We start from the raw sequence: 25,654 nt of genomic DNA, 5'->3' as shown, positions 1-25,654 counted from the left end.
ATCTAATTCAATAACTAAATAAATAAAATTAAAATATATCAAATTAAATTGAACATTCTAAAAATATAAACTAATAAATTTTAAATAATACTTAAACTCTTTGTATCACAAACATTTGAAATACCTATTGAACTATTTTGTACATTTTAAAATTTGAGAACTAAAGTATCCAATTTTAAAAATTTCAAAAGACCGATGATTTAGATAATTACTCATTATTAAAAGACAATGATATCATCTAAAGGACCTAATATTGTAGTCGGTAAAGGTTGCCAAAAGAGTCTTAATAAAAATGAATAAAAATGAATTTATTAAGTTTGGATTATAAAAATTTTTTAACCGAGTTTTAAATATTATAATTTTTAAGAGTTTTAAATTTTGTGTGTGTGTGTTAAATATTGACTGTAATATTAACTTTGTAATATTTTTTTTTATGATCAACGGGGCTAAAATCCAACGACACTGCACAGAAACTATTTAAAAAAAAAAGGTGCCCATGGTATCAGACAAAACAAAAAGAAAAACAGGATGATAAATTATAAAAGAAATGACTACTAAATAGTGAATTATGTCTTTTGGTCGCTACATGATCAGTACAAACATTTATTTCACGAAAAAACATGATGAAGCTCTTAACTTAAGAATCTGATGAACCTGTTTTTAATAACTGCAATAATAGCTCGAGATACATGAAGGTCATAATTTTCTTACAAGCATAACAAAACTGTAGCTTTTGAAACTATTTCAATGGAGAGATTGAAAAAATATATATGAAAAAAACTAATTTCATACCAAAAAGAACACCTCATAATTTAACTATGGTTACAGTGCAGAAGCCTAAGTTAGCACTAATAATGCTGAGTCTTAATTTTTTTTATTAAATATATTCTTTTAAAATTTATTTTTTAATGTATTTTTAATGTAAATATACAATAATCAATTGTATATTATGTACGTGATGTCTCTGGTACGGGTTTGAAAGGTGGATCGGGAACCTGCGGATCAAGGCCGAAGCCGGGTCGTTTGACTGGAGCAATGGGGGGAGGTACCTGCAAAGACACTCCGACGCTCAAGTCAGAATGGATCTGAGAGGTATAAGGTGTGTGGAATTGATGATTACCTGGAGGGGCTTGGGTCTCCTATTTATAGGTGGTGATGAGTATCTTATCTTATCTTATCTGGTTAAGATAAGATGGACGGGTGATTTCGAAAGTTGGTTAGGAGCTCTTTGGAAGGTCGGTTTTTGGGCCTTTTGAGCGAGGTATGGGTCGGACCCGGGTAGCCGGGGTCGGGTGCAGTCCCTGGTCCGGGATCTGTGGTTCAGATCCGTAACAGTTGCCCCCGCAGCGGGAGAGCGAGCGAGGTCGGTCTGTCGCTGGGAGATATTACTTTTACCGTGGGCTAGGCTTTTGGCCTTTCTCGAAAGGTCGTTTGGTTCTTTTGAGAGGAGGTCGGCGCCTCGGTTTCGTTCCGTGGAAGATTCGTCTGACCGTTTTGGTTTGTCATGACTCTTCCGTGTCTGCTGCGCCCGTTGCGTTCTTTGAGGCGCGATTTATTAGTTTCTCTTTCCGAGGGGGCATTTATTGTGAGGGGACGTTTTCCTCTATTGCCCTTATGTTTCCTTTTCTTTTCAGGGGTATTTGCGTTATTTTGCTTTTTTCGAAACCGTTTTGGTTTTCTTCCTTTAGTTCCCTCTTCGTTTCTTTCTTCCTTTAGTTCCCTCTTCATTTCTCTTTTCTTCTCCGAAAGAGTTTTTTCTTCTTTTCCTTTCGCATTCTGTGGCTTTGGTTGATCTTCTGCCGTGGCATTTTCTCCTCTGATTTATTTCCTTGCATTTATCAGGTTGGTGCTCTTCTGCTTCTTTTTGTTTCCTCTTGTGATTTATGCTTTGTCTTCCTTTATTTTGTTTTGTCTCTGCTTAGTGTAGGTTAGAATTGTTTTTTTTTTTTTGTGTATGATGGCATTGTATTATGGTAGATAGTTCTTGTTGGGGTAGTGGGTTTTGTAAGGGGGGCGAGCGCCACCGTATAATTGGTGGTGTCTAGTGGTGTCTGTTTGGTTTGATCCACCGTTTTCTGCCGCGGGGTTTGGCTGACGGTGGTGTTCGTCGCTATTTTAGGTATGGGCTCGTCGAAGGACTGAAGGTGTGAGGGATCCGGTGGCCCCGGCGGGGGGTGTCCCCGACCTTTTCTCTTGGGTCACTAGTGACGTGTGGGGGACGCCGTCGCGGATGACGGAGGAGGACCTCCAACGGCTCCGTGATCAAGGAGCTGTTTGTGGGGGTGGTGACGCCGAACGCCATTACGAGCTTTTCCTCCCTGGGGTTGACGAGAGGGTTTGCTATACCAATCTGGACTCCCCGAGTGTGCCGGATTAGATGTGGGTCTACGAGGCGATGTTTACCCGGCTTGGCGTTTGGCTCCCCTTTTCTCCATTTGTTCAGCAGTTATTGAGCCGGTGCTCCGTGGCGCCGTTCCAGCTACATCCGAATAGCTGGGCGGCAATACGGTCTTTCGAGCTTGTTTGCGATTTTTTGGAGCTTCCTGCTTCGGTGAACGTTTTTCTTTTCCTCTTCTTGTGTACCCTTCCGACCAAGGAGGGGAAGCATAAGAAGGGGTATGTGTCTTTTAGAGCTCAGCCTCATCGTCGGGTCTTCGGTTTGTATGAAGATTCCTTTCATGGTTTTAAGAGTGAATATTTTAAGGTTCGTCTCGCAAGAGGGCATCATCCTTTTTGGTTGACATTGGAGGGTGAGCGGCGGTTTCCTACCTATTGGAATTTTAAGGCGGGGCCGTCGATTTTTACTCGGGTTACGCAAGAGTTCCTGACTTCGGAGGAATGGGATGTCGCTCTTGTATTGTGGCAATTGTTTGGGGATCGCCCTCTTAATCCTCGGGATGTGATGGGAGATCCGGTTGCTTGTCGGTCATATGTTGGTGTGTGTCTGTCCTTTTCTTGGTATTTATGTTTTGTTTTTCCGTTTTTGTAACTTGGGATTGTTTTTTTGTTTTCTTTCAGTTGAGATGGCTGGTGGTTTGACTTCCTTAGCACGGCTGAAGGCGGCGATGGGCCGGGAGGAGGGGTCGTCGTCTCCGGCTACTCCTGTTTCCAATCCCGCCGTGGGGTCTCAGGCTGCTTCTCAAGAGGTAGTTTCTTCGGGTGTGCGGACCGATGCTCAGATTTCTCCTGGTCCTGCGAACTCACCTGAGGTCGTCGTGGTGACAGCTGCTGAGGCTTCTCGGAAGAGAAAGAGGTCTGAGGAGCCGAGCAACGAGACTTTTAAGGATGAGGGTCTTGTGCCTAGCGTGATGGATCGACGTTTCGATGCCCCGGGGTTCATTGATCAATACTTGATGCCTGGTACGGAGCCGTTTTTTGATGGCTGTGATGTTTCGTTCCAGGCCAAGTCGGTGTATCGTGCTCTCCTTCGGTCTGCCGTTGTTGTTCGGAAAGCTGAGCCCGTGATGGCTCAGGTCGGTTTGTTGGATAAGAAGCTCCGCCACTCTCAGGCTGAGGTGGCTAAGCTGAAGGAGAAGCTTGAGGCTGCCAAAGTTGCGAGGGAGAGGGCGGTGAAGTCCTCTGAGGAAGCCGGGGCGGAGATTCTCCGACTTTCCGAGGTCGAGACTTCGCTTCTTTCTCAATTGGCAGAGGAGCGGCAGTGGGCTTCTGATGCGGGTTCTCAGGCTGCCGTACTTCTCAGTGAGTCGGAGACTTTGAAGGCCGAGGTTGTTGCCTTAAAGAAGGAGAAGACGGAGTTACTGGCTGATGCAAAGGATGCGATTGCAGCTACTGAGGAGACTATGAGGGCTCAGGCTTTAGTGTTGGCTCCGGATGTGGATGTGTCCGTGATGGGAGCTTTTAAGACTGTTCGCGACGGCCAGATTGTCGACCTCGAGTAGTTTTCTATCTTTGTTTTTTGGATTTTATTTTGAACTGTTTTGAATATTTTGGATGGCCAGGGGCCGTGTAATTGTTTACTTCGTAACATTGGACTCCGCTTAATGGTATTTTCGGCCGTTCAGGCCTTTTGTATGTTCCGTTTCAAAGTATTTTTGGCCGTTCGAGCCTTTGGTATGTTCCGTTTTAAGCTGTTCCGTGTGTTTTATTCGTTCCCTTGGCCCGCCGTTTGGTCGGGTTTTTCTTGGATATCCGTGTGTTGGGCCTGGGGGGTGATCAGTCCCCCGGTTGTGGCCGTGACTTTGTTCCGTATTTGGGACACTTTAGAAAGGTAGAAATAGCTTTTAATGGAATTTTTATTAATGGTTGGGCCTCGTTAAAACCCTCCACTTTTTGGGGGGAAAGAGTACCCGGGTTTGATACTTAAGCGAAAATTAAAATTCAAGAGTCGTAAAATGGGAAGGTATATAAATAAATAAAGGACAAGGGGGTGACCTAGTTAGGTCGGCCTAAGTGTAGTATCGCCGTAAATTGGAGGCGTTCCAGGTCCTTGGGACTTCATCGCCGTTAAGTCGTTCGAGTTTATATGCTCCCTTTCCGATTACCGCCTTTATTCTGTATGGTCCTTCTCATTTGGGAGTGAGTTTCCCTTCTCCTGGGGTCGGGAGACCGATATCGTTTCGTCGTAGGACGAGGTCGTCGGTTGCGAATTCTCGTCGGACGACGCCATGGTTGTATCTTAAGCTGATTCTCTGTTTTAGGGCTAGCTCTTTTGATATGAGCTATGCTTCTTTCTTCGTCGATGAGATCTCGTTCTGCTTCCTCGTCGTAACCGCCGACCGTTTTTCTGGGGCTTGGGTCTCCGATTTCTACCGGGATGACCGCCTCCACTCCGTATGTTAATCGGAAAGGTGTTTCTCCCGTGGTCGTTTGAGGTGTGGTTCGGTATGACCATAGGACCGATCCGAGTTCGTCGGCCCATAGTCCTTTGGCTTCGTCGAGCCGCTTTTTGAGTCCTTTGACGATTATTTTGTTTGCGGATTCCACCTGTCCATTTGTTTGGGGGTGTTCTACCGAGCTGAAACGGTGAGATACATGTAGCCCTTCCAAAAATTCTCTGAACTTTTTGTCAACAAATTGGGTTCCGTTGTCCGAGATAATGATCTCGGGGATCCCGAATCGGGTGATGATCTGTCGCCAGAGAAATTTTCGGCATTGGGTTGCCGTTATGGAGGCCAGGGGTTCGGCTTCGATCCATTTGGTATAGTAGTCTATGGCGACGATGAGGTACCTGAGTTGACCGGGTGCTGTAGGGAAGGGTCCGACGAGGTCGATCCCCCAGGTGCCGAACGGCCGTTCTGCCGATATGATGCTGAGCTGGTGTGGGGCGGCTTAGTGGATATTGGCGTGCCTTTGGCATTTGTCGCAGATTTTAACTATTTGTATGGAATCCCGGATAACCGTGGGCCAGAAGCAGCCTGCCCTGATGACTTTTTGGGCTAATGTTTTGCCTCCGACGTGGTGGCCGCAGCAGCCTTCGTGGATTTCGTGAAGTATGTACTCTGTGTTCTCAGGTTCGACACATTTGAGCAGGGGTTGCGAGAGTCCACGTTTGTATAGCTGTCCTGTGACAACTGTATAGTTGGCGGCTTCCCTTTTTATTCATTTTTCCTCTTTGGGATCCGGCGGCAGTGTTCCGTCAAGGAGGTACTGTAGGATAAGGTAGGTCCAAGATCCCTGGTTCGAGAGTGTCAGAGGAGCGTTGGTCATCGTTGACACGGAGGGTGATTTAACGACTTTCTGGATTAGCGATTTGTTGCCGTGTCCTGGTTTGGTACTGGCTAGTTTGGAAAGTAGGTCTGCCCTGGCGTTTCGTTCCCTAGGAACGTGCTGTATGGTAACGTGCTCGAATCCTTCTTTTAGTTTGTTTACCTTGGTGAGGTATTGTTGGAGTAGGGGATCTCGTGTCTGGTAGTCTCCGTTAATTTGGGAGCTGACTACCTGCGAATCGGTATTTACTTCTAGGACCTTTGCTCCGACTTCCCGGGCTAGGGCTAGGCCTCCAAGAGGGCCTCGTATTCTGCCTGGTTGTTTGAGACTGGGAATTTGTATCGTACTGACTGTTCGATCACGACTCCATTTTGGCTTTCGAGAATGACTCCGGCGCCTCCGGAAGTGATGTTCGAGGAGCCGTCAACGTATAGCTTCCATGATTCGGGGGTGGAGTCTCCTGGTGTTATTTCGGCGATAAAGTCGGTCATGGCTTGTGCTTTGATCGCGTATCAGGGTTCGAACTTGATATCGAACTGGGATAGTTCGATGGACCATGCTAGCATTCTGCCCGCTAGGTCGTGTTTTTGTAGTACCTGTTTGACCGCTTGGTCGGTTCGGACCGTCACGGAATGAGCTTGGAAGTATTGTCGTAGGCGCCGGGAGGCTATGAGGAGTGCGAAAGCTAGTTTTTCTAAGCGTGAGTAGCGAGCTTCCGCATCCTGTAAGACTCTGCTTATGAAGTATACGGGTTTTTATTCTTTTTTTCTCGTTTTCACGGATGAGCGCTGCTGCGAGTGCCTCCTCCGTTATGGAGAGGTACAGGTAGAGTGTTTCCTCTGTCTGGGGTTTGGCGAGGATTGGTGGTTCCGCTAAGACTCTCTTGAAATGTTGGAACGCTTCTTCGCATTCCGTCTCCCACTTGAAAGGGGCCCCTTTTTTCATTAGTTTGAAGAAAGGGATCGCTTTTTGAGCCGATGCCCCGAGAAAGCGTGATAACACCGTCAATCGGCCGGTGAGCTTTTGGATGTCTTTAAGGTTTTTTGGGCTCGTCATTTCGAGGATGGCGCGACATTTCTCTGGGTTTGCTTCGACTCCGCGTTGCGTGATCATAAAGCCGAGGAACTTCCATGCCTCCATCCCGAAGGCACATTTTGCCGGGTTGAGTCACATTTGGTGCTTTCGTAGAGTGTTCATTATGACCTTAAGGTCGTTGGTGAGTTGCTCGCCGGATTCGGTCTTGACGAGCATGTCGTCTATGTAGACTTCTAGTTTGCTTCCGGATAGGTTTTGAAATATCTTGTTGACAAGTCTTTGATAGGTGGCTCTAGCGTTTTTCAGGCCGAAGGGCATCACTGTGTAGCAGTATGTCCCGTCTGGGGTGATGAACGCTGTTTTTTCTTCGTCTGGTTGGTGCATCGGGATCTGGTTGTAGCCGGAATATGCGTCCATGAAGCTGAGGTATCGGTGGCCGGATGCGGCGTCTACCAATCCGTCGATGTTTGGTAAGGGGAAGGCGTCCTTCGGGCAGGTTTTGTTGAGGTCCGTGTAGTCGACGCACATTCGCCATTTCCCGTTAGATTTTTTTACTAGTACGACGTTGACTAGCCATGTCGTGTAGGGGAGTTCCCTGATGAAGTTGGCTTCGATTAGGGCTTTAACTTGCTTTTTGACCTCGGCGGCTCGGTCTGATGACATTTTTCGTCTCCTTTGTGCCACTGGTTTAGCTTTGGGGTCCACGGCTAGCCGGTGGGACATAAGGTCGGGGTTTATTCCCGGCATGTCGGCTGGTGTAAATGCGAACAAGTCTCTATTTTTCTTCAGGAGTTGGGAGAGTTCTTCTTTAAGATCGTATGGGAGGTTCCTATTAATGAAGGTGTATTCCTCCTTGGTTGGCCCTATCTGTAGCTTTTCCATGTCTCCTTCTGGTTCTGGCCTGGGTTGGTCGTCTTGGCGGGCATCCAGGTCGGCCAGGAATACCTCGGCCGCATCTCGGGATTTCTTCCTTAGAGCTAGGCTGGTGTTGTCGCATTCGGCTGCGACTTCTCGGTCCCCGTGGATGGTACCGACGGAGCCGTCGTCGGTTCTAAACTTCATGAGGAGGTATTTGGTAAAGATGACTGCGGAGAAGTCGTTGATTGTTTTTCTTCCGAGAATCACGTTATAGGCTGTGGAGTCTTTTAGGACTACAAATTCAGATAGGACTGTCTTCTTTTGGTTGCTTGTTCCTATGGTGATGGGAAGGGTGATTGAGCCGTCTGGTTTGAGAAAGTTGTCTCCGAGTCCCGTGACGCCGTTGCGGTGTGTTTGGAGGTTGTCGTTGTGGAGCCCGAGCTTGTCGAAGGCTCCTCGGAAGAGGATGTTCGAGTCCGCCCCGGTGTCCACCAGTATCCTTCGTACTAGTCCTGTTCCGATTCTGGCCGAGATGACGAAGGGGGCATCTTCGGCCGAGGTGCCGTGCTGGCAATCCTCTGGTAAGAAGGTTATCGTGTTGTCGGCTGCAATGGTTGGAGTCTGGTTTCTGACAGCCATTACTTTGAGATCTTTTTTCATCATTAGTTTCGACTTGCTTGATATGTCCTTGCCCGTGATGACGTTTACTATGATGGTCGGGTCGTCTTCTGAGCTTTCCCTGGGGGGTTGCTTATGGGTTCTCGGGTTACGCCCGTCTTTTTCCGGCGACCTGTCTCTTTCTGCACGTCTTGGTTCTCTGATGATTTTGGCAAATTCTGGGAGTTTGCCGTCTCGTATGGCTTGTTCGAGGGTGTCTTTAAGGTCGAAACAATCTTGTGTTCTGTGACCGTAACCTCGGTGGTAGTCGCAGTAGAGGGTTTTGTTGCCTCCCGTCCTTTCTTTGAGTTGTCGGGCTTTCGGAATGATGCCTCGATCTGCTATTTGGTGGTATATTTCGGTAATTGGTGCTGTCAGGGGCGTGTAATTAGAGAATTTGCCGATTCTCGGTGGTCGGTTTGTATTTGTCAGTTTGGGGTGGTCCCTTTGATTCTCTTTGGGTGGTGCATTTTGGCGAGAAGCCGAGTTGCCGTGTTGGGTGTTGCCGTGTTGCCGTTTGTTGGCGGCGACAACCTGGCTGACTTCTTCGTCATTGATGTAATCTTTCGCGACATTCTGGATCTCGTGCATGGTCCATACTGGTTTGGTGGTGAGGTGTTTGCGAAAATCTTCGTTTATGAGTCCGTTGGTTAAGCAAAGGCTTGCGATGGAATCCGTGAGTCCGTCGATCGTTAGGCATTCGTCGTTGAAGCGGTCGAGGTATTTCCTTGTGGATTATTCTTGTTTTTGCGTGACCCCTAGCAAGCTGATGGGGTGCTTGGCTTTGGTGATTCTAGTTGTGAATTGGGCCATGAACTTTCGTGTTATATCGTGGAAAGTGGCTATGGATCCGTTTGGGAGGGCGTTGAACCATTTGATTGCCGGTCCTGCAAGGGTTACCGGGAAGGCTCTGCATCGGACCGCGTCGGCCGCTCCTTCTAGGTTCATCCTGGCCTCGAAGGCCGTTAGATGTTCCTGGGGGTCCTTGGTCCCATCGTACTTCATGTCGGTAGGTTTGTCGAAACCTTTGCGGAGTTTCGCTCTCAGGATTCTTTCTGTGAAAGGTGTAGCTCCCATTATTGTGTGGTCGTTTCTTGTGCGCTTGGTATTTCGGTACCTCCGATCTTCGTCTGAGTCGCGTTGACGACTTAGATCTCGGGAAGCACTGCGGTTGTGTTTCTTGTTGTACTGCCGTTCCGGCGATTTCTCGTGACCGTGGTCGCGTGAGGCGCTGCGACCGTCTCTCCTATCGGGCCGTCGGGTTGGGGACCTGCCGCGGCGAGATCTTGATCTGGAAGTTGCCTAGCTTCCGTGTTCGTTGTTGTGTTTTTCTCTATTGGTCAGTTTGCCTTCGAGCTCCTGGACTCGGAGGCAGAGGTCCTGGATGATCTGCGTCGCTTTGTCCCTAGCTTTCTCAGGATGTCGTTGGTCCGTGACGACGTGGTCGTTCGTGTGGTGGACAGTACTTGCTATTCTTGCTTGGTTCGTGACCTCCCGGTGTTCTGGGGTTGGGTGAAGCGGTTGGGAGTCATCCTGGCTTGAGGGGGTTTCCTCCAGGGCGTCCCCCGTCCGGCTCGGCTGGCGCAAGATCCCCACAGACGGCGCCAATGTACGTGATGTCTCTGGTACGGGTTTGAAAGGTGGATCGGGAACCTGCGGGTCAAGGCCGAAGCTGGGTCGCTTGACTGGAGCAATGGGGGAGGTACCTGCAAAGACACTCCGACGCTCAAGTCAGAATGGATCTGAGAGGTATAAGGTGTGTGGAATTGATGATTACCTAGAGGGGCTTGGGTCCCCTATTTATAGGTGGTGATGAGTATCTTATCTTATCTTATCTGGTTAAGATAATATGGACGAGTGAATTCGAAAGTTGGTTAGGAGCTCTTTGGAAGGCCGGTTTTTGGGCCTTTTGAGCGAGGTGTGGGTCGGACCCGGGTAGCCGGGGTCGGATGCAGTCCCTGGTCCGGGATCTGTGGTTCAGATCCGTAACATATTATAAATTAAAAATGTAATTAAATTTTAAATTTATTATTAAAAATATATAATCAAATAATAATATAAACTTTTTTATACTATAAATATATTAAAATTAATTTTGTTAAAGAAAAGATTTATAGCAAATGACAAATGAGTGAGGTTTTTAAATGGATATAAATTTACAGTGGTTTCAGATTTATAACGATGTTTAATTAAGTCTTCAGATTAAAGATTAAAAAAATGAAATTTAGTATAAAAATACTTGTTCAAGTAACCTTCTGTCTTTCTTTTCTAATCGCATTATTAGTATATGTGAGACACTTAAAAAAACCTCTTAACCTAAACCACCATGATATATAAACTTATCAACTATAGGCTTTGTCTGTTGTACAAAAGTAAAAGTAGAGGATTACTTATTTAATTATTTTCATAGGAATCTAAATTTAATTATTAACCGGACTTAATTTAGGGTGATATGAAGATATATATTTTAAATTTTTTTAATTGAGAATATAAAATATATTTTTAAATTTTTTAATAAATTTTTTAGTCTATTTATAAAATATATAATAGAATCTCACGGTTTATTTCTCTCAAATAAAAAAAATAAAAAAATCTAATCTCATTATGGTACTACCTAAAAATATGGTTTCAGATAATATTTTTTTTATAAAAATAATAGAAAATTATTAGAATTTATTATTTTTGGTCATTATTTAACCATTAATATTTAGGAAAAGTCTAGGGGCCAACAACTTTTGTATTTTCTGGCAAGCACTTAACCATCAAAACAAAAGTGAGTAATTTCTCACCATTAAATATAATCTCACACTATTAAAAACACTATTGATGGCCAATTGATGGTTACAAAATACCAAAATTACTGGCCCCCTAGCATTCCTCTAATATTTATATATTTGCTACACATCTAAATAATATTGTCATCCAAATTCAACCAAATAGGCCCAACACTAACAAAAACTACTCTCATTACAAAGAGCGTGATTACACGCGCACACCATTTACGTTAGTTGTCTCTCTTCTTTTTCGCGTTTCTTCTCCTCCTTCTGTTCCTTTTCATTCTCCTTCTCATTCTCCTCCTGCTCTTTTTCTTTCTCGTTCTTCTTCTTATTCGCATATTTTTTTCTCATCGTCATTCTTTTGTTAATGTTGTTATTGCTGTTATTATAATAGAAAGTGAAGGAGGAAGAGGAGAAATAGTTTTGAATTGTGCAGGAAAACGAGTCTAAATGCACCTTAATTATTCACTCAGAAATGAACCGAAGTTATATAATAATTGCGACATAATTAACTCAGAAATGAATCGAAATTACATAGCAATTGCGATACAATTAACTCAGAAATGAACCGAAATTTACCATAATGATTGCGATACATAAACTCAGTTTGAAAACAAGTGTACAAACAAGACTAAATCATGAACAAAAATACATCCAAAACCAATTTTGGATCAAACAACGTCATTAATATGTTTCTTCTTCTTTTTTGTTTGATATTTTCTTCTTCTTTTTTGTTTTATTCCTCTTAAGAATTGTGCAGGATAACGAGTCCAAATGCACCTTAATTCACTTAGAAATGAACCGAAATTATATAACAATTGCGACACAATTAACTTAGAAATGAACCGAAATTATATAATGGATTGCGACACAATTAACTCAGAAATGAACCGAAATTACATAACAATTACGACACAATTAACTAAAAAATAAACCAAAATTTACCATAATGATTGAGACACAAACTTAGTTCGAAAATAAGCACACAAACAAGACTAAATCATGAATAAAAATACATTCAAAATCAATTTTGGATCAAACAATGTCATTAATATGTTTCTTCTTCTTTTTTGTTTGATATTTTCTTCTCTTTTTCTTGATTTTATCCCTCTCAAGAGAGTAAATCAAAAAGAATTTTGAGAAAATAAAATAAGAGGGTGAAAATGAAGAAGAAAAAGATCAAGAAGAAGCAGTAGAAGATGAGGAGAAAGAGTTTTAAATTGTGCAGGACAATGAGTCTAAATGTACCTTAATTCACTCAAAAATGAACCGAAATTATATAATGACTGCGACACAATTAACTCAGAAATGAACCGAAATTACTTAATGGACTACTGCAATATAATTAACTCAGAAATGAACTGAAATTACATAAAAATTGCGACACAATTAACTCAGAAATAAACCGAAATTACATAATGTCATAATGATTGCGACACAAAAACTCAATTCGAAAATAAGCACACAAACAAGGCTGAATCGTGAACAGAAACATATCTAAAATCAATTTTGGATCAGACAACATCATCAATATGGCAAAAATTCAGCAATAACAATTACAATAAGGACGATGACGATAACGACATGCGTGAATTTAAAACAAGAAGAAGAAGAAGTAGCAGCGTAAAAGGAGAAGAAAACAAAAAAAAAAGCGCATGATCTAAAATTGGTTGGATGAACTTGTATATTAAAATTATTTGAACGCGGAGAATAATTCTAATATTTAAGATTTAAAAATATAAAATAAAATATGTTGTTAGATTATTAAACAAAAAAAATAAATTAAAAAAATTAAATTAATAACTAAATGTTAATAAAAAATAATAAATTATAATAATTTTTTAATTTTTTAACCCAATATTCACACAATCACACGTCAGCATTATTTATTATATCATTTTGAAAGAAAAATATTTTTAATCTTAGAAGATTAATGAATTTCGTTTCACTTAATTTTTGCTTAAGAGATAGGTAAATAAAATATATATTTAGCTAAACTGTCCAATTATCAATATTTATTAATTAGTCACACTAAATATATATTAAAATTAATTATAAATATAAAATATATATTAAAATATAAAATATATATATTTAAAATAAATTAAACTCTATATTTACACATAAATATATATAACTGATTTTAATTGATTTTAGTGTATAACTAACATTCTTATTTATTAATATACTAATTAAGAGAATGCCTGAAAAATTAACTTTTAGTTGGTCAGCTAATATTAGCTAACTTTATTTGGCCTATTTTAATGATAATATGGGAAATTTTATGGTATCTATTAATTATTGTCTAATTTTTATCTAATTTATTTTTTTGTGCTAAGTTTTAAATTTTTAAAAATAATTTACTTTTATATTTTTTAAATTAAATATTAATTTTTTACTATTTTTAGTAGATAGACACAACTTTTTAGATACCATAACATTCAACTGATAATATATGAACTTTCAAAAAGGCCGGGCTAGACACCATTCTATAATGAGAGGATAATTCTCAAAAAATAAATAAAATAAGAAGTTTCTAACATCAAATGGATCTGCTTTCAATAGTAGTTGATCAAAGTTCATCAGATAGTTGTAGTTAATTACTGGAATAAACGGAATCCCCTAGCTTGTTGCGTTTTATTTTCAACATAACAATAGGCTAATAAGGCTACCTGCTAAGTGCCACCTGTAACGCAGTTTTCTATCTATATTACTGTGGCTAGGGTATAATCTTCATGAAACGCAGTTTGCGAACCCAGAATGTGACCCTTTTGAAGGTGTTGGCGTGGCCAAAGAAACCATATTCCTTACTCTTATTCATGCTAGACACATGTTGAAAGTCAAAATGTAAGACGACTTTCAAGGCTTCATAATATGCAAACTCCTTTAGCTTAGTCTTCACAAGTCCATACTTTTCCACAATCTCATCCCAAATCTCGTCTTTGTCTCTCATAAACTCCACCACATCAACCCTATCTTCATCATTCTCGTCAAACCCAACAAACTCAACATCAAAAACCTCACTCAGCACTTTCCACATTCTCTTCCACGTAAACAAGTCGCCGTTGGTGCAATTGAACGCTTCATTATTGGCCTTATCCGTAACCGCAGCCCACACGTGCTGCTCCGCTAAAACCTCGGAGTCTGTCATGTCGCAAAAATGCTCCCACGTGTACCGTGTTCCTTGGTAACGAAACGGCAACGTAAGGTGGCGGCAAACCGCGGCATAAGCCCCAAGCATAACCAGCGTGTTGATTGCACTCCTTGAAGACGCGCCAATTATGATGGAGGATCGGTGAACGGAGTACGTCAGAGAAGGCGCGTGGGACGCAAGGAGATCCTCCTGAGCGTAGTAGAAGTTTGGGTACGGTAGTCGGGGCATGTCCTCGTGAAACGGGGGATCATGGCTCAGGAGTTGAGTTGACCGGGCCGGGTCAAAGATTGGACCCATGTAGTGTTTTGTCCCGGTTTGGAGGGTTACGTGGGTGAGGCGGGAAGAAGGGGAAGATTTGAGTGTGGTAAGAACGTTGTGGAGCATGGCTTTGTTGGTGGCAATGTTGGCTTCTTCGTCTTCCTGAAACTGAAGAGCCACCCAGAAGAGGTGTGTGACCTCGTGGGCTATGGGGGAGAGGCTGGCTTGTGTGGTGGCGGCATCGACGGCGTCGAAGCTGATGAAATCATCCACGATGGAAGCAGGAAACCAGGTGGCGGGCGGGGGACGGCGGGCTGCTCCGTAAACCTTCCATGGGCCTCCCTTGCAGTCGGGCTTCTTCAAGGCTTGGGCTATGTTAAACCCAACCATACCTGTGACTCCAACTATAAGCGCTACATAATGTTGGTTCTCCATGAATACAAAGGAAGTGAATTATTGATGTTTAATTGTTTACTAGTATTAGTATATCTGAATCTTTATGCTGAAATTACTCTCTCTCTATATATACACAATACACTCTCTCCTTCAGCAACTTTGTTAAATTCTGGTTAGTATATAATTAGCAAAGAAAAGTGAACTATTTGATGAAATTTTTTCCAATATTTTACCATTAAAATCATTATTGATGACTATTTAATGGCTACAAATCACAAAAATTACTAAATTACCAAAAAAAAAATCACAAAAATTACTTACCCCTTAATATTTCTCTTAAAGTTATAAGAGAAAGATAAAGATACTTTCCATTAAATTATTACAGCAAATAATTTTTCTTTCTAAGGTTATGATATTTATTAATATTTTTTTAATAAATATTTTTTTTAGTTAGAAATAAAACTCGAATATATAGAAATAAAGATGTGAAGATTACATTATTTGACTATTTAAGTTATAATTTATTAGTTTTTTAATTAAGAATAAAATTTAAATATATAAAAAAGTGATAGCATAAGAATTAAATTTAATTAAGTTAAATAATAATTAAAATAAAAAAAATAAAAAAAATAAATTTAGGACTTTAATAATTGTTATTACTTGGTCCGTGCCTTATACTGAATGTAGATGAGCTGGTTCCCATTGAAAATTTGGTAAATCCGTCCAAAATGGGTCAGACTCAGAGTGGTCAAAATTGAGAACTGGACCGAACCGCGACTATTGTTAGCATATATTATTGGAGTTAAGCACAACATGGCTTTTAAATAATAAGATAAGATTGGAAGTGTTGGTCTAATGATGGAAAGAGATTGGATTTTGATTTTTAAGCACACTTACAGGGAGGGAAATGTGTGTGCAGATTGGTTAGTCAAAAGAAGTGTCGGTAGAGAGTTAAGTTTTTATTTCATAGATAACTATCCTAGAAAAATCAAATATATACTAGATGATGATTGTAGAGGGGCTTCCAGACTCCGTTTTATTTTTTATATGTAATTTTCTGTTGGGCTTTTAAGCCCCGTTTTAGGCTTTTAGCTACTAAAAAGAAAAAATAATAATATTGGTAACGTGCATTCAAATAGTCTATTTCGATAGTACTAATTATATTATTGAGATTTTGAGATCGATAAAAGCAACCGCAAAACTAAGGGGCTAAGGTGGCCATGATCCTCCAAAATACCTAAAAAAAATTTAGTAATTAGCTATAAAGTAATGTATTTATATATTAGACATATTTTGAACACAATATTTATTGAATATTGATATTTATTTAATACGTATTTTTTATATTTAATTTAATTGTGTTTTAATAAAAAATAAAATTTTTTTATTACATTTATATATACTACACCTAAATATCGATATATGTGTTAGTGTGAAAGTTTTGAGAATCAGTTCAGTCATTGAATTGTTTTAATTACTGATTCATTCATTTACGGATCTAATCAATCCAATTATACTTCAACAAAAGACTGTTTTAGAATAAAATAATAAATAAATTATAAATAAATATCTTAAAATATAATTATAGTCTAATATAAAATTTAAATATCTTTTAAATTTAAAATACTATATAAAATGTCATCAACTAAAATTACGTGATCTTATCAAAATATAAATTCAAAAGTTAAATAATAAACAAGATAAGAGAATGTCCTAAAACCAAAAAAATTATAATAACTTTAATAAGGAGATAATTAAAAATTTTAGATGATAATTAAATTTATGTGAATGGTAGCCACTTTATAATAATAAACTAAAAATATTGCACATTATTCTAACAACAAAATTCTAATTTTAACAAGACATACTGCAGTTCAACACAAAGCTAATTTATTTATAAAAACTAAAAACATTATCAGCAAAGGGCAACAACATGATCAAACAGTAGAAGGGATAGAGTCTTTGACAATTATTACAGACAAGTTGCATTTGTAGTTACATAATTTGTAACACTCCCCAACAATACCTTGCAATCAATATGTTTATCAGTAACTTGTTCTCATTGAAAACAAAACAGTGTTAAGCATGAAGGTTTTCTATAAATAATAATAAAGTTAGTATCTCTGAATGGCACCCAAGCCTCTGCTACCCATTGCCAAAGAGTCAAGCTTTAAGTCTTCAACAACTTCACAAATTTTAATGTCAAGAACAATCAATAACATAAATTAAAAAATAGTAACAAATAATCACCTTAAAATTTATGAGTTCTTGCGATTGTTGGAATTTATTGGAGCGTTAGATGTGAGTTGATGATTTATTGGTGATAAGAGACTTGATTTGGACTCAAATTTGATGTTTTGCACGTATTGAGAATCGACTAAGGTGTGGTTTCGGTTTTCTCTATGTAATATGTAATATTTTTGGACACTTAGACTAGTAGACCTTAGGATGGGATTGAATTGGTTGTTGATAATTGTGATGTATGATGATTTTGATGATTGTGATGATTTCGGTGAATGATGATGTTGATTTATATTGTAGGATTAGATAATGATGATTATGAGGATTGATAATGAATTATGAGACTTGTTGATGTTGATAAATATTGAGAATGGTAAAATAATATTTTGTGATGGTAATTATTGAGATTTGAGTTTTATAAGTGAAATTTGGTGTATGGAATGGATGATACTATATATTGCTAAGTTGTGAAATAATAAGAAGGTATATGAATATAATTTAGGTACATTGGGACTGGTTTGGATGTGGAATAAGTGGTTTTGAATTGAGAGTTTTGGTAAAATTGAGGTTTAAAGATTTTTGGTAAAAATGAATTTTTGGCCAACTTTGGCAGATCATATATTGAATCTCGATTTTTGAAATTGATTGGATTTTCTTATCAAATTAAAGATAATTCAAAGAGTTTTAAAACGGTTTAGATTTCGTGGAAATAAGAATTTTGTAGAAAAAGATATGATCATTGGAAGTTGGTGTCAAAAAGTTGAATTCTGTGATGTTGCAGAAAATTGTAAGTTCTGGTTTGTGTGCCCACGCACACACCTGTGCCTACGCACCGAGCAGAACGAGTGTTATGACTCGTGTGTACGCACAAGGGATGTGCGTACGCACAAGTTGGGAAGTGCATTCCGTTGAGTGTGTGTGCACGTCTTCATGCTTATGCACAAGATGAAATTTTTACTTTGTGTGCGTACTAGGGGTGTACATGGCCCGACCCGACCCGAAGACCCGGCCCGGCCCCAAACACTTTAGGGGCTGATTTAGTGTGATTTCATCGGATCTGGGGCCGGATAAGGGTCTCAAAAATAGATCCAGTCATTATTTCGGGTCGGGTCCAGGCCATAGCTCGGGTCACTCGAACTCGTCCCGGTGGCTCGGTCATCATACACAATTAATATTTTGTGTTATTAGTGATGTATGATGGCTATTCTTATGTGGAATTTAAATATTATGAACCTTAATATTTTGTGTTATTAGTCATTATAAGATTATAAGTTAATGTTTTATATTTAAAATGCATAAGACTTTATACTAATGCATAATATTGTGTTATTTGTATTGATTTAAATATTTGGTATTATTAGACAATATTAGTATTGATTATGATTATGCTTTAATTTTAGAGAAGGGTTGGTTCTTGTTATATTTTTTTAAGTGAATTTTACTATGTGAATTGTGAAATAATGGTTAGAGATTAGGTGATTTTTACATGCTAAAGACCTGGTTTTTACTCGATTTTCACCCGGCCCAAAGGTGCGTATGTTTCATCGGGTTAGGGTCTAAAAATTAGGCCCGATTTACATTTTGGACCGGGTCTGGGTAAAGCCAAACCCAGTGTGGCCCCGCCCATGTACATCCCTAGTGCGTATGCACACCTCTATGCGTACGCACAACTCTAAGCATATGCATAAGCCCTATTTTTCAATAGAAAATTCTGTTTTTAACCGTTTTACCTTCTCAGCAAACTTGTAAACTTTCATAACGCTTATTTAATATTTCTTAGCTTGTTTTTAGGCTTGAAATATAAGAAAATACAAAAAGTGAGTTTCACTAGATATTTTCTGATAACAAGTTGAGAAGACGAAGAATTAGATTTTTGAAGTTGTGAGTGGACCGGCTGGGTATTATATTGTTGATGACTATGAAAACTTAAGAGTTGATGACATGTTTGTGAAGTCAAGAAATTGATGATGGTTATGACGGGTCGAGACTTGGAGATGAATGAAAACATTATTGAATACTGAGGATGATCACTAAGAACCATTGATATACACTGCTGTACGCTGATATTGTTGAGATGTTATGCGCCTGACAAGGACGGTAGGTTAATTTCGCCTGTCAAGGTCGCGACGGCAGCATAAGCGCGATGGTTAATCCTGCTTACGTTGAGATGTGAAGTCTGTGACTGAGAATCCCACTTGCATCTTTTTGGAATCACAAGAGTGTGTCGGACACTATATCCCTGGACCATGTGTCGGGCATGATATCTCTGAGGGTTCCCATTTTATTCGTGACTGAAATGCAACATTTCCATGGGGATGTGTCGGGTTGGTAGTTGAACCAACAATGTGATATCACAGCCAATAGGACAGACATTCATCATTTGTATTTTTTATGTGGTTGTTTGCTTTGTTTATTTGCAGACTATGTCTAATTATATAACATGCTTAATTGCTTCTTGATTTACTTGCTATACTTGATTATTTATTGTGTATTACTTGTATGCAACTATTTGTACTTTCTACTAGGATTGAGGAGGTTCGGTAGGCGGTGGCGATGGGATCGCATGGAGGTTAGGTTGGTGAAGGCTGTCGGACAGCGGTGAACTGATAGTTAGAAATCCCCTAAGTTAGATGACCTGTTTAAAGATTTATTTATTTGTTTTATAAGTTTGAATCTATGCTTGATGTGAAGATCTAGGATTTTCTCTGGCGTCCCAAAGTCTTATATCTTATATTACTGGGCGTTGTTACCATACTGAGAACCTCCGGTTCTCATACCATATTCTGTTGTTGTTTTTCAAATCCAGGTCGTAACCCATTTCGGTGATGATGGTTTCAGTGGCTAAGAGAAGGGGGGGGGGGTTGAATCTTAGCCCCATTTTCTTATGTTGCTGACACTTGCTGAATGCAGAGGAGGCTTTTCTGTTTTAGCTCGTCTCTGGACACGAGACTTTTTGTTTTTGCTCGTCACTTGCCACGATACTTTTTGTTTTGTCTCGTCACTTGGCACGAGATAATTTTAGTTTTTTGCTCCTGTGCAGTAGAGATCAGAAATGGAGTTGGAGAGAAGAAAGATTACACCAAGATATATCCTGGTTCAGCTGCTAAGTGCAGTCCAGCCTACATCCAGTCTCCATCACAAACATGATGGAATTTCACTATAATTGACAAACCCCAATTTGACGGTTTGTTTCGCATTGAATTTAGAGTATTTTGATAACCTTTGTCACATTTAGCCTAGGAATTAGCATGATTTTGTTATCTCTCCCATATTTGTGCTTAAGTGTAAAAACATGCTTTTTAAGCCTTATTTTGATGAATTCTAGTTCTTCTTTGATTCCATAAGATGCCTTGATGTGTTTGCTAGTAATTCTGGGATTGAAATAGGCTAGGCATGGATCAAAGGAAGCAAGGAAGGAAGCATACAAGTGGAGAGAAGCATAAAAAGTCAAAGAAGCAAAGTCAGCCATGCACGCGCACGCGTACAAGGCGCTCGTGCGCACATCGCAGAATTAGCCAGGGACGCGCACGCGTACCGTGCGCGCACGCGTCGATGAGGGCACATGACCTCACTAATGCAACACGTGCCTGGCGATTTGAGAGGGTTTCTGAACCCATTTTTGGCGCCAAATTGCTAAGGGAAAGGAATAAAAGGATGAAGGATTAAGGGGAAGGCATGATAATCATAATCATCACTTTTGACTAATAATCACTCCCAACCACTAATCACTTTTAGTTTAGAGTTTTAGAGAGAGAAGCTCTCACTTCTCTCTAGAATTAGGATTAGGATTAGGTTTAGTTCTTAGATCTAGATTAAGATTCATGTTCTTCTACTTCTACATCTCAATTCCATGTAGTTACATTGATTCTTCTTCCATTCTTTTATTGTAATTTCCTTTATGTTGTTCTTATACTTTGTTGTAGATCTAGTATTGTTCCTTCTACATTCTTCCAATTCAATAAGAGGTAATTCATAATAAATGTTTCTTCTTTGCTTTTCTATTGTTGATCTCTTGTTTTTGTAGTTGTAGATTCCTTTTAATTCTTGCAATTAATAATGTTTACTTCTATCGCACTCTATGTGTTTGTTGAAATGCCTCTTTTAGTTTTAGTGTAGATTTTGTTCCTCTTGGCCTAGGTAGAGTAATTAGTGACACTTGAGTTATCTAATTCCTTTGTTGATTGATAATTGGAGAGATTGCTAATTGGTTTGGAGTGCACTAAAGCTAGTCTTTCCTTGGAAGTTGGCTAGGACTTGTGGCTCAAGTCAATTCATCCACTTGACTTTCCTTTAATTAGTAAGGGTTAACTAAGTGGTAGCAATGAACAATTCTCATCACAATTGAGAAGGATAACTAGGATAGGACTTCTAGTTCTCACATCTTGCCAAGAACCTTTTATAGTTGTTAGTTTATTTTCATTGCCATTTACTTTTCATGCTTCTTATCTAAAACCCCAAAATAACTCATAACCAATAACAAGACACTTCATTACAATTCCTAGGGAGAACGACCCGAGGTTTGAATACTTCGGTTTATAAATTTTAGGGGTTTGTACTAGTGACAAACAACTTTTTGTATGAAAGGATTAGTGATTGGTTTAGAAACTATACTTGCAACGAGAATTCATTTGTGAAATTCTATACCATCAAAAATCCATTCGTCAAAATGGCGCCGTTGCCGGGGACTTGCAATGGTGTTATGTTATTGGTTATTGTATATATGTGAATATTGTGAATATGTTTGCTTTTGTTAGCTCTTGCTAGTTTTAGGATTTAATTTTCTTGTTTCTTATTTGATTTTGTTTTCATTCTCCTCTTGCTATCATGAATTCTCACCTTGGCTATGAGTTTGGTTATCAACATGTTGTAGGTGATGAGGACTATAATGGAGATGTGTATCAAGGATGGGACAACCAAAGATGGGAGGAGCCATATGCATATGATCAATCCTCATGGCAACAACCTCCACCAATGCACTATGAAGAAGAGCCATTCTATGATGCATACCAATCCAATGGCTATGGTGACTCACCTTGTGATTTTCAAGAACCACCACCATATGCCTATGATTCATACCCTCAACATAACTCCCAACCATACTCACAAGCCCCTTCTTACCAACCATCTTCATATGACCCTAATCCATATCCATCCTACCAACAACCATATGAGCAATATGAACCAAACATAGAACCACCACAACTCTACCAAGAAGAACCACCTTCCTACTATGAACCCTCCTCCCCATTTAATGAACCCTTCCACCCACCCCAATCTCTAAGGGATGAAACCCTTGGTGTTCTTGTTCAAGGGCAAGAAGAGATGAAAAGGGATGTGCAACATTTCATGGCCGCCTTGGATGCGGTAACAAATCAATTAGCCTCCCAATGCTTGAACACTCAAGGAACTCCCATGGCTACATGTGGAGAATCAAATGAAGAACATAGCATGAAGGAGAGATTGGAAACTCTGGTGGGAAATAAGGAAAGTTGCTTTGTATTGGAACAATTGGAGGAAGCTTTAATTGTTGAAGACAAGGAAGAAGTGGTAGAAGACTTAGGAGATGCGGAGCTTCCATGGGAACATAGAGTTGAAGAAAACCCCTCCAAGATGATTGAAATTGATGCTAGGGAGGAAAGTGCACACCTTCCAAGGCATATTCCATATGAAGACTTGGATGAGATAGAGCAAGAACGGAGTTCCCATGGCAATAAAGAGCCAGCATCAAGTCCTAGTAGTGGAGAATCCTTTGAACTTGAAAAACCTTCCCCCGGTGCATTTGAAAAGGTTGTGGAGGTAAACTCCTTTCACCCTCCCAATTATAGTTTGATTAAGGGAAAAGGCTTAGATAGTTTGATTATTAATGAACAAAGGATTGAATTAGAGAAATCTTGTGAAGAGGTGGAAGTCCCTAGAAATAGAAGAACGGGGGTTGGTTATGCTTTGTCAAGATCTTTGGAAGCATCTTTGCCTAGGTGGCCATCTACTCCTTCACTTGAGTGGGTAAAATTCATCTCTATTAGCTTTATTGTCCCACTTGAGTATGGCTTGCTTGAAACGGATGGTCAACTTAGGATCCTTTGTGGGATAAAGCGTAAGCGAAAGATGTTTCGTGGTTGGCGTTGCAAATCAAGGCTCATTATGGTTGATGCATCAAACATGAGATATAAAGGTTGGAGTAGTGCTCAAATAGACAGGTCTAGGAGGATTGTTGGCCACTATATAGAGAATTCACCTTACTCACCACCCGGTTGGACTAATAATGATGATCAACCTCAAGACGGGTGCGAAGATAAGATATGGGACCCCGGCTCGCTAGGTGAAGAGCAACTAGGGGGACTCATATCTTGGGTAGAACTTTGCCCAAGCTTGACGAAAATGGTTGGAAATTCTGTCAACCAATTGAGAAGCAAAGATCCTTGGAGATTCAAGGACGAGTACAAACATAAGCCACCATGACAATAAGCTTCTCAAAATGTCCAACTTAAGGACTTAAACTAAAAGTGCTAGGTGGGAGACACCCCACCATGGTAAACTCTTTCCACTCTTTTAAATTTACTTAATAAGTGATTTGAGTTACCATTGTAGGTAGATGTTTCATACAAATTTGTTTGTACAACTTAATTGTTAGCTTAGTCACATGCATGTTGTGTTTAGTAGTAGATGAATAATATCAAAAATTGCATTTTTGTGAATTGTATGATGGTTGAGTAAATAAGAGTTGTGAACACTAAGGGGAGCCCCCAGCAATTTTTTTTTTCTGAAAAAAAAAAGGCGTGGACGCGCGCGCACAACGTACGCGTACGCGTCCCGGTGCGCATGCACCACGAGCCACACTCCCGAGAGTTGGGCCTCTCTTGGGCAAACATTGTGCCTTGAGCCCAACCTGACCCACGCGGACGCGCACTACGTGCGGGCGCGCCGACTATTAGAACATGGAAGTTCGCGCGGACGCGCACCTGCCGCGTCCGCGCCGATTTGCTGCTGCAAATGATTGAGCCAAACCCCAGAGAGTTAAGCCATTTCTGGGCTAGCTTTAGGCCCCAGGCCCAACCCGATCTGCGCGAGCGCATGCATTGCGCCAGCGCGCCATTTCACAATTCGTCAATATACGCGAACGCGCATTTACCGCGCGCGCGTCCTTGCGTGTTGCCACCAATCTAGGCCACGAACCCAAGAGTCGGGCGTGCCTCAAGCCCATTCTAAGCCTCAGGCGCAATCTCATGTACGCGTGCGCGCACCGTACGCGCACGCGCCCCTGCCTAATATGCCACCCCACGTTAGCGCGCACTGCACGCTCACGCATGAATCTCCCTTTCCCCCAATGCGCGCGGACGCGTACATGCCGCGTGCGCGCAGGTCTGGTGCGCGATGATGACAAGTCATCCTAGCCCATTTTAGCTAATCTTTTTCTTTAGTTTTCATTAGAATTATGCACTTTCTTGAGCTACAAGCAAGCTAATTGAGAAGATTTTCATGTTTCCCTTGATTGAACCAACCATAGGTGAATTCATGCCATTTCATGAGGTTTTGAGCTATATTTGTTGCATATTGTGGAATATTGAATACCTCATGATTTTGAGCAAAGCTTTGATTAGTTTGGTTGATCAATGATAGGTGAAGAAGGCTTGGAGAAAGGTTGAAGCAAAGAGGAATGGCTAGGAGTGAAGAAAGGACAATGGAATAAGTGAAAATTGAACCGGGTTGCATGAAGTTAGCCCCAACGTTAGCCCCTTAACTTGGAGGCTAACGTTGGGCATGTAAATCACTCCCTGGAAGTGGCCAACGTTAGCTCCAACGTTAGCCCCCTAACTTGGAGGCTAACGTTGGAACTTGAGAGTTTCTCCCCTGGGCACCAACGTTTGCGCCAACGTTAGCCCCCTAACTTGGAGGCTAACGTTGGCACTTGAATCACAAAGGAGGAAGGCCAACGTTTGCGCCAACGTTAGCCCCCTAACTTGGAGGCTAACGTTGGCACTTAAAATACAAAGAGGGAAGGCCAACGTTTGCGCCAACGTTAGCCCCCTAACTTGGAGGCTAACGTTGGCGCCATTAGCAATAAGCATTGCCAACGTTAGGGTCAAAGTTAGACCCCTAACGTTGGCACCAACGTCCAAACCAGGAAATCAAGCTTGCTGCTATGAAAAGTTAGGGGCAAAGTTAGACCCCTAACTTTGACCCTAACATTGAGATCATCTTTGGCCAACTTCAAAAACCGGTTCAATTGGTTCACTTCGGTTCTTCTTCAATCTTCAAGAGCAATCAACCAAGGCCTCTTTCAACCCAATTCCACCAAGAACAAAGGCCCAACTCAAGGCTTGAAGATCATTTTTGGAAAGTGTATAAATAGGATAGAATTCAAGTTATTAAGAGAGCTTTTCCTGGAGAGTTTTCCTTTAGGAGCTTTCTTTTTAGAATTTTTAGAAGAGTTTTCGGGAAGCTTTTGTTACGGAGTGAACTTGAATTTCTTTGTTTCCTTTTACTTGCAATTTCATTTTACCTTTGTCTTGGATCTTGGATTGGAGAATTGAAGAAATTCTGTTTCAATCTCAATCTTGGATCTCTCTGTTTCCTTTACTGTCAATTGAATTAGCATTTCTGTTTCTGTTGC

General features: G+C 40.5%; 1 protein-coding gene across 1 annotated transcript; it reads right to left on the bottom strand.

Annotated features, from left to right (window-relative positions):
- Positions 1 to 13,416: 13,416 nt before the first annotated feature.
- Positions 13,417 to 14,899, bottom strand: LOC107639022 (3-oxo-Delta(4,5)-steroid 5-beta-reductase). The gene has a single exon (XM_016342435.3). It carries the CDS (start codon positions 14,839 to 14,841, stop codon positions 13,714 to 13,716), a length of 1,128 nt encoding a protein of 375 aa, XP_016197921.1. The 5' UTR covers positions 14,842 to 14,899; the 3' UTR covers positions 13,417 to 13,713.
- Between the last annotated feature and the right edge of the window lie 10,755 nt (positions 14,900 to 25,654).

The sequence above is a fragment of the Arachis ipaensis genome, chromosome B1 (genome assembly GCF_059453495.1).
Source record: "Arachis ipaensis isolate K30076 ecotype BB chromosome B1, ASM5945349v1, whole genome shotgun sequence".
NCBI classification, from domain to species: Eukaryota; Viridiplantae; Streptophyta; class Magnoliopsida; order Fabales; family Fabaceae; genus Arachis; species Arachis ipaensis.
This window is presented reverse-complemented; position numbering and strand designations above follow the sequence as displayed.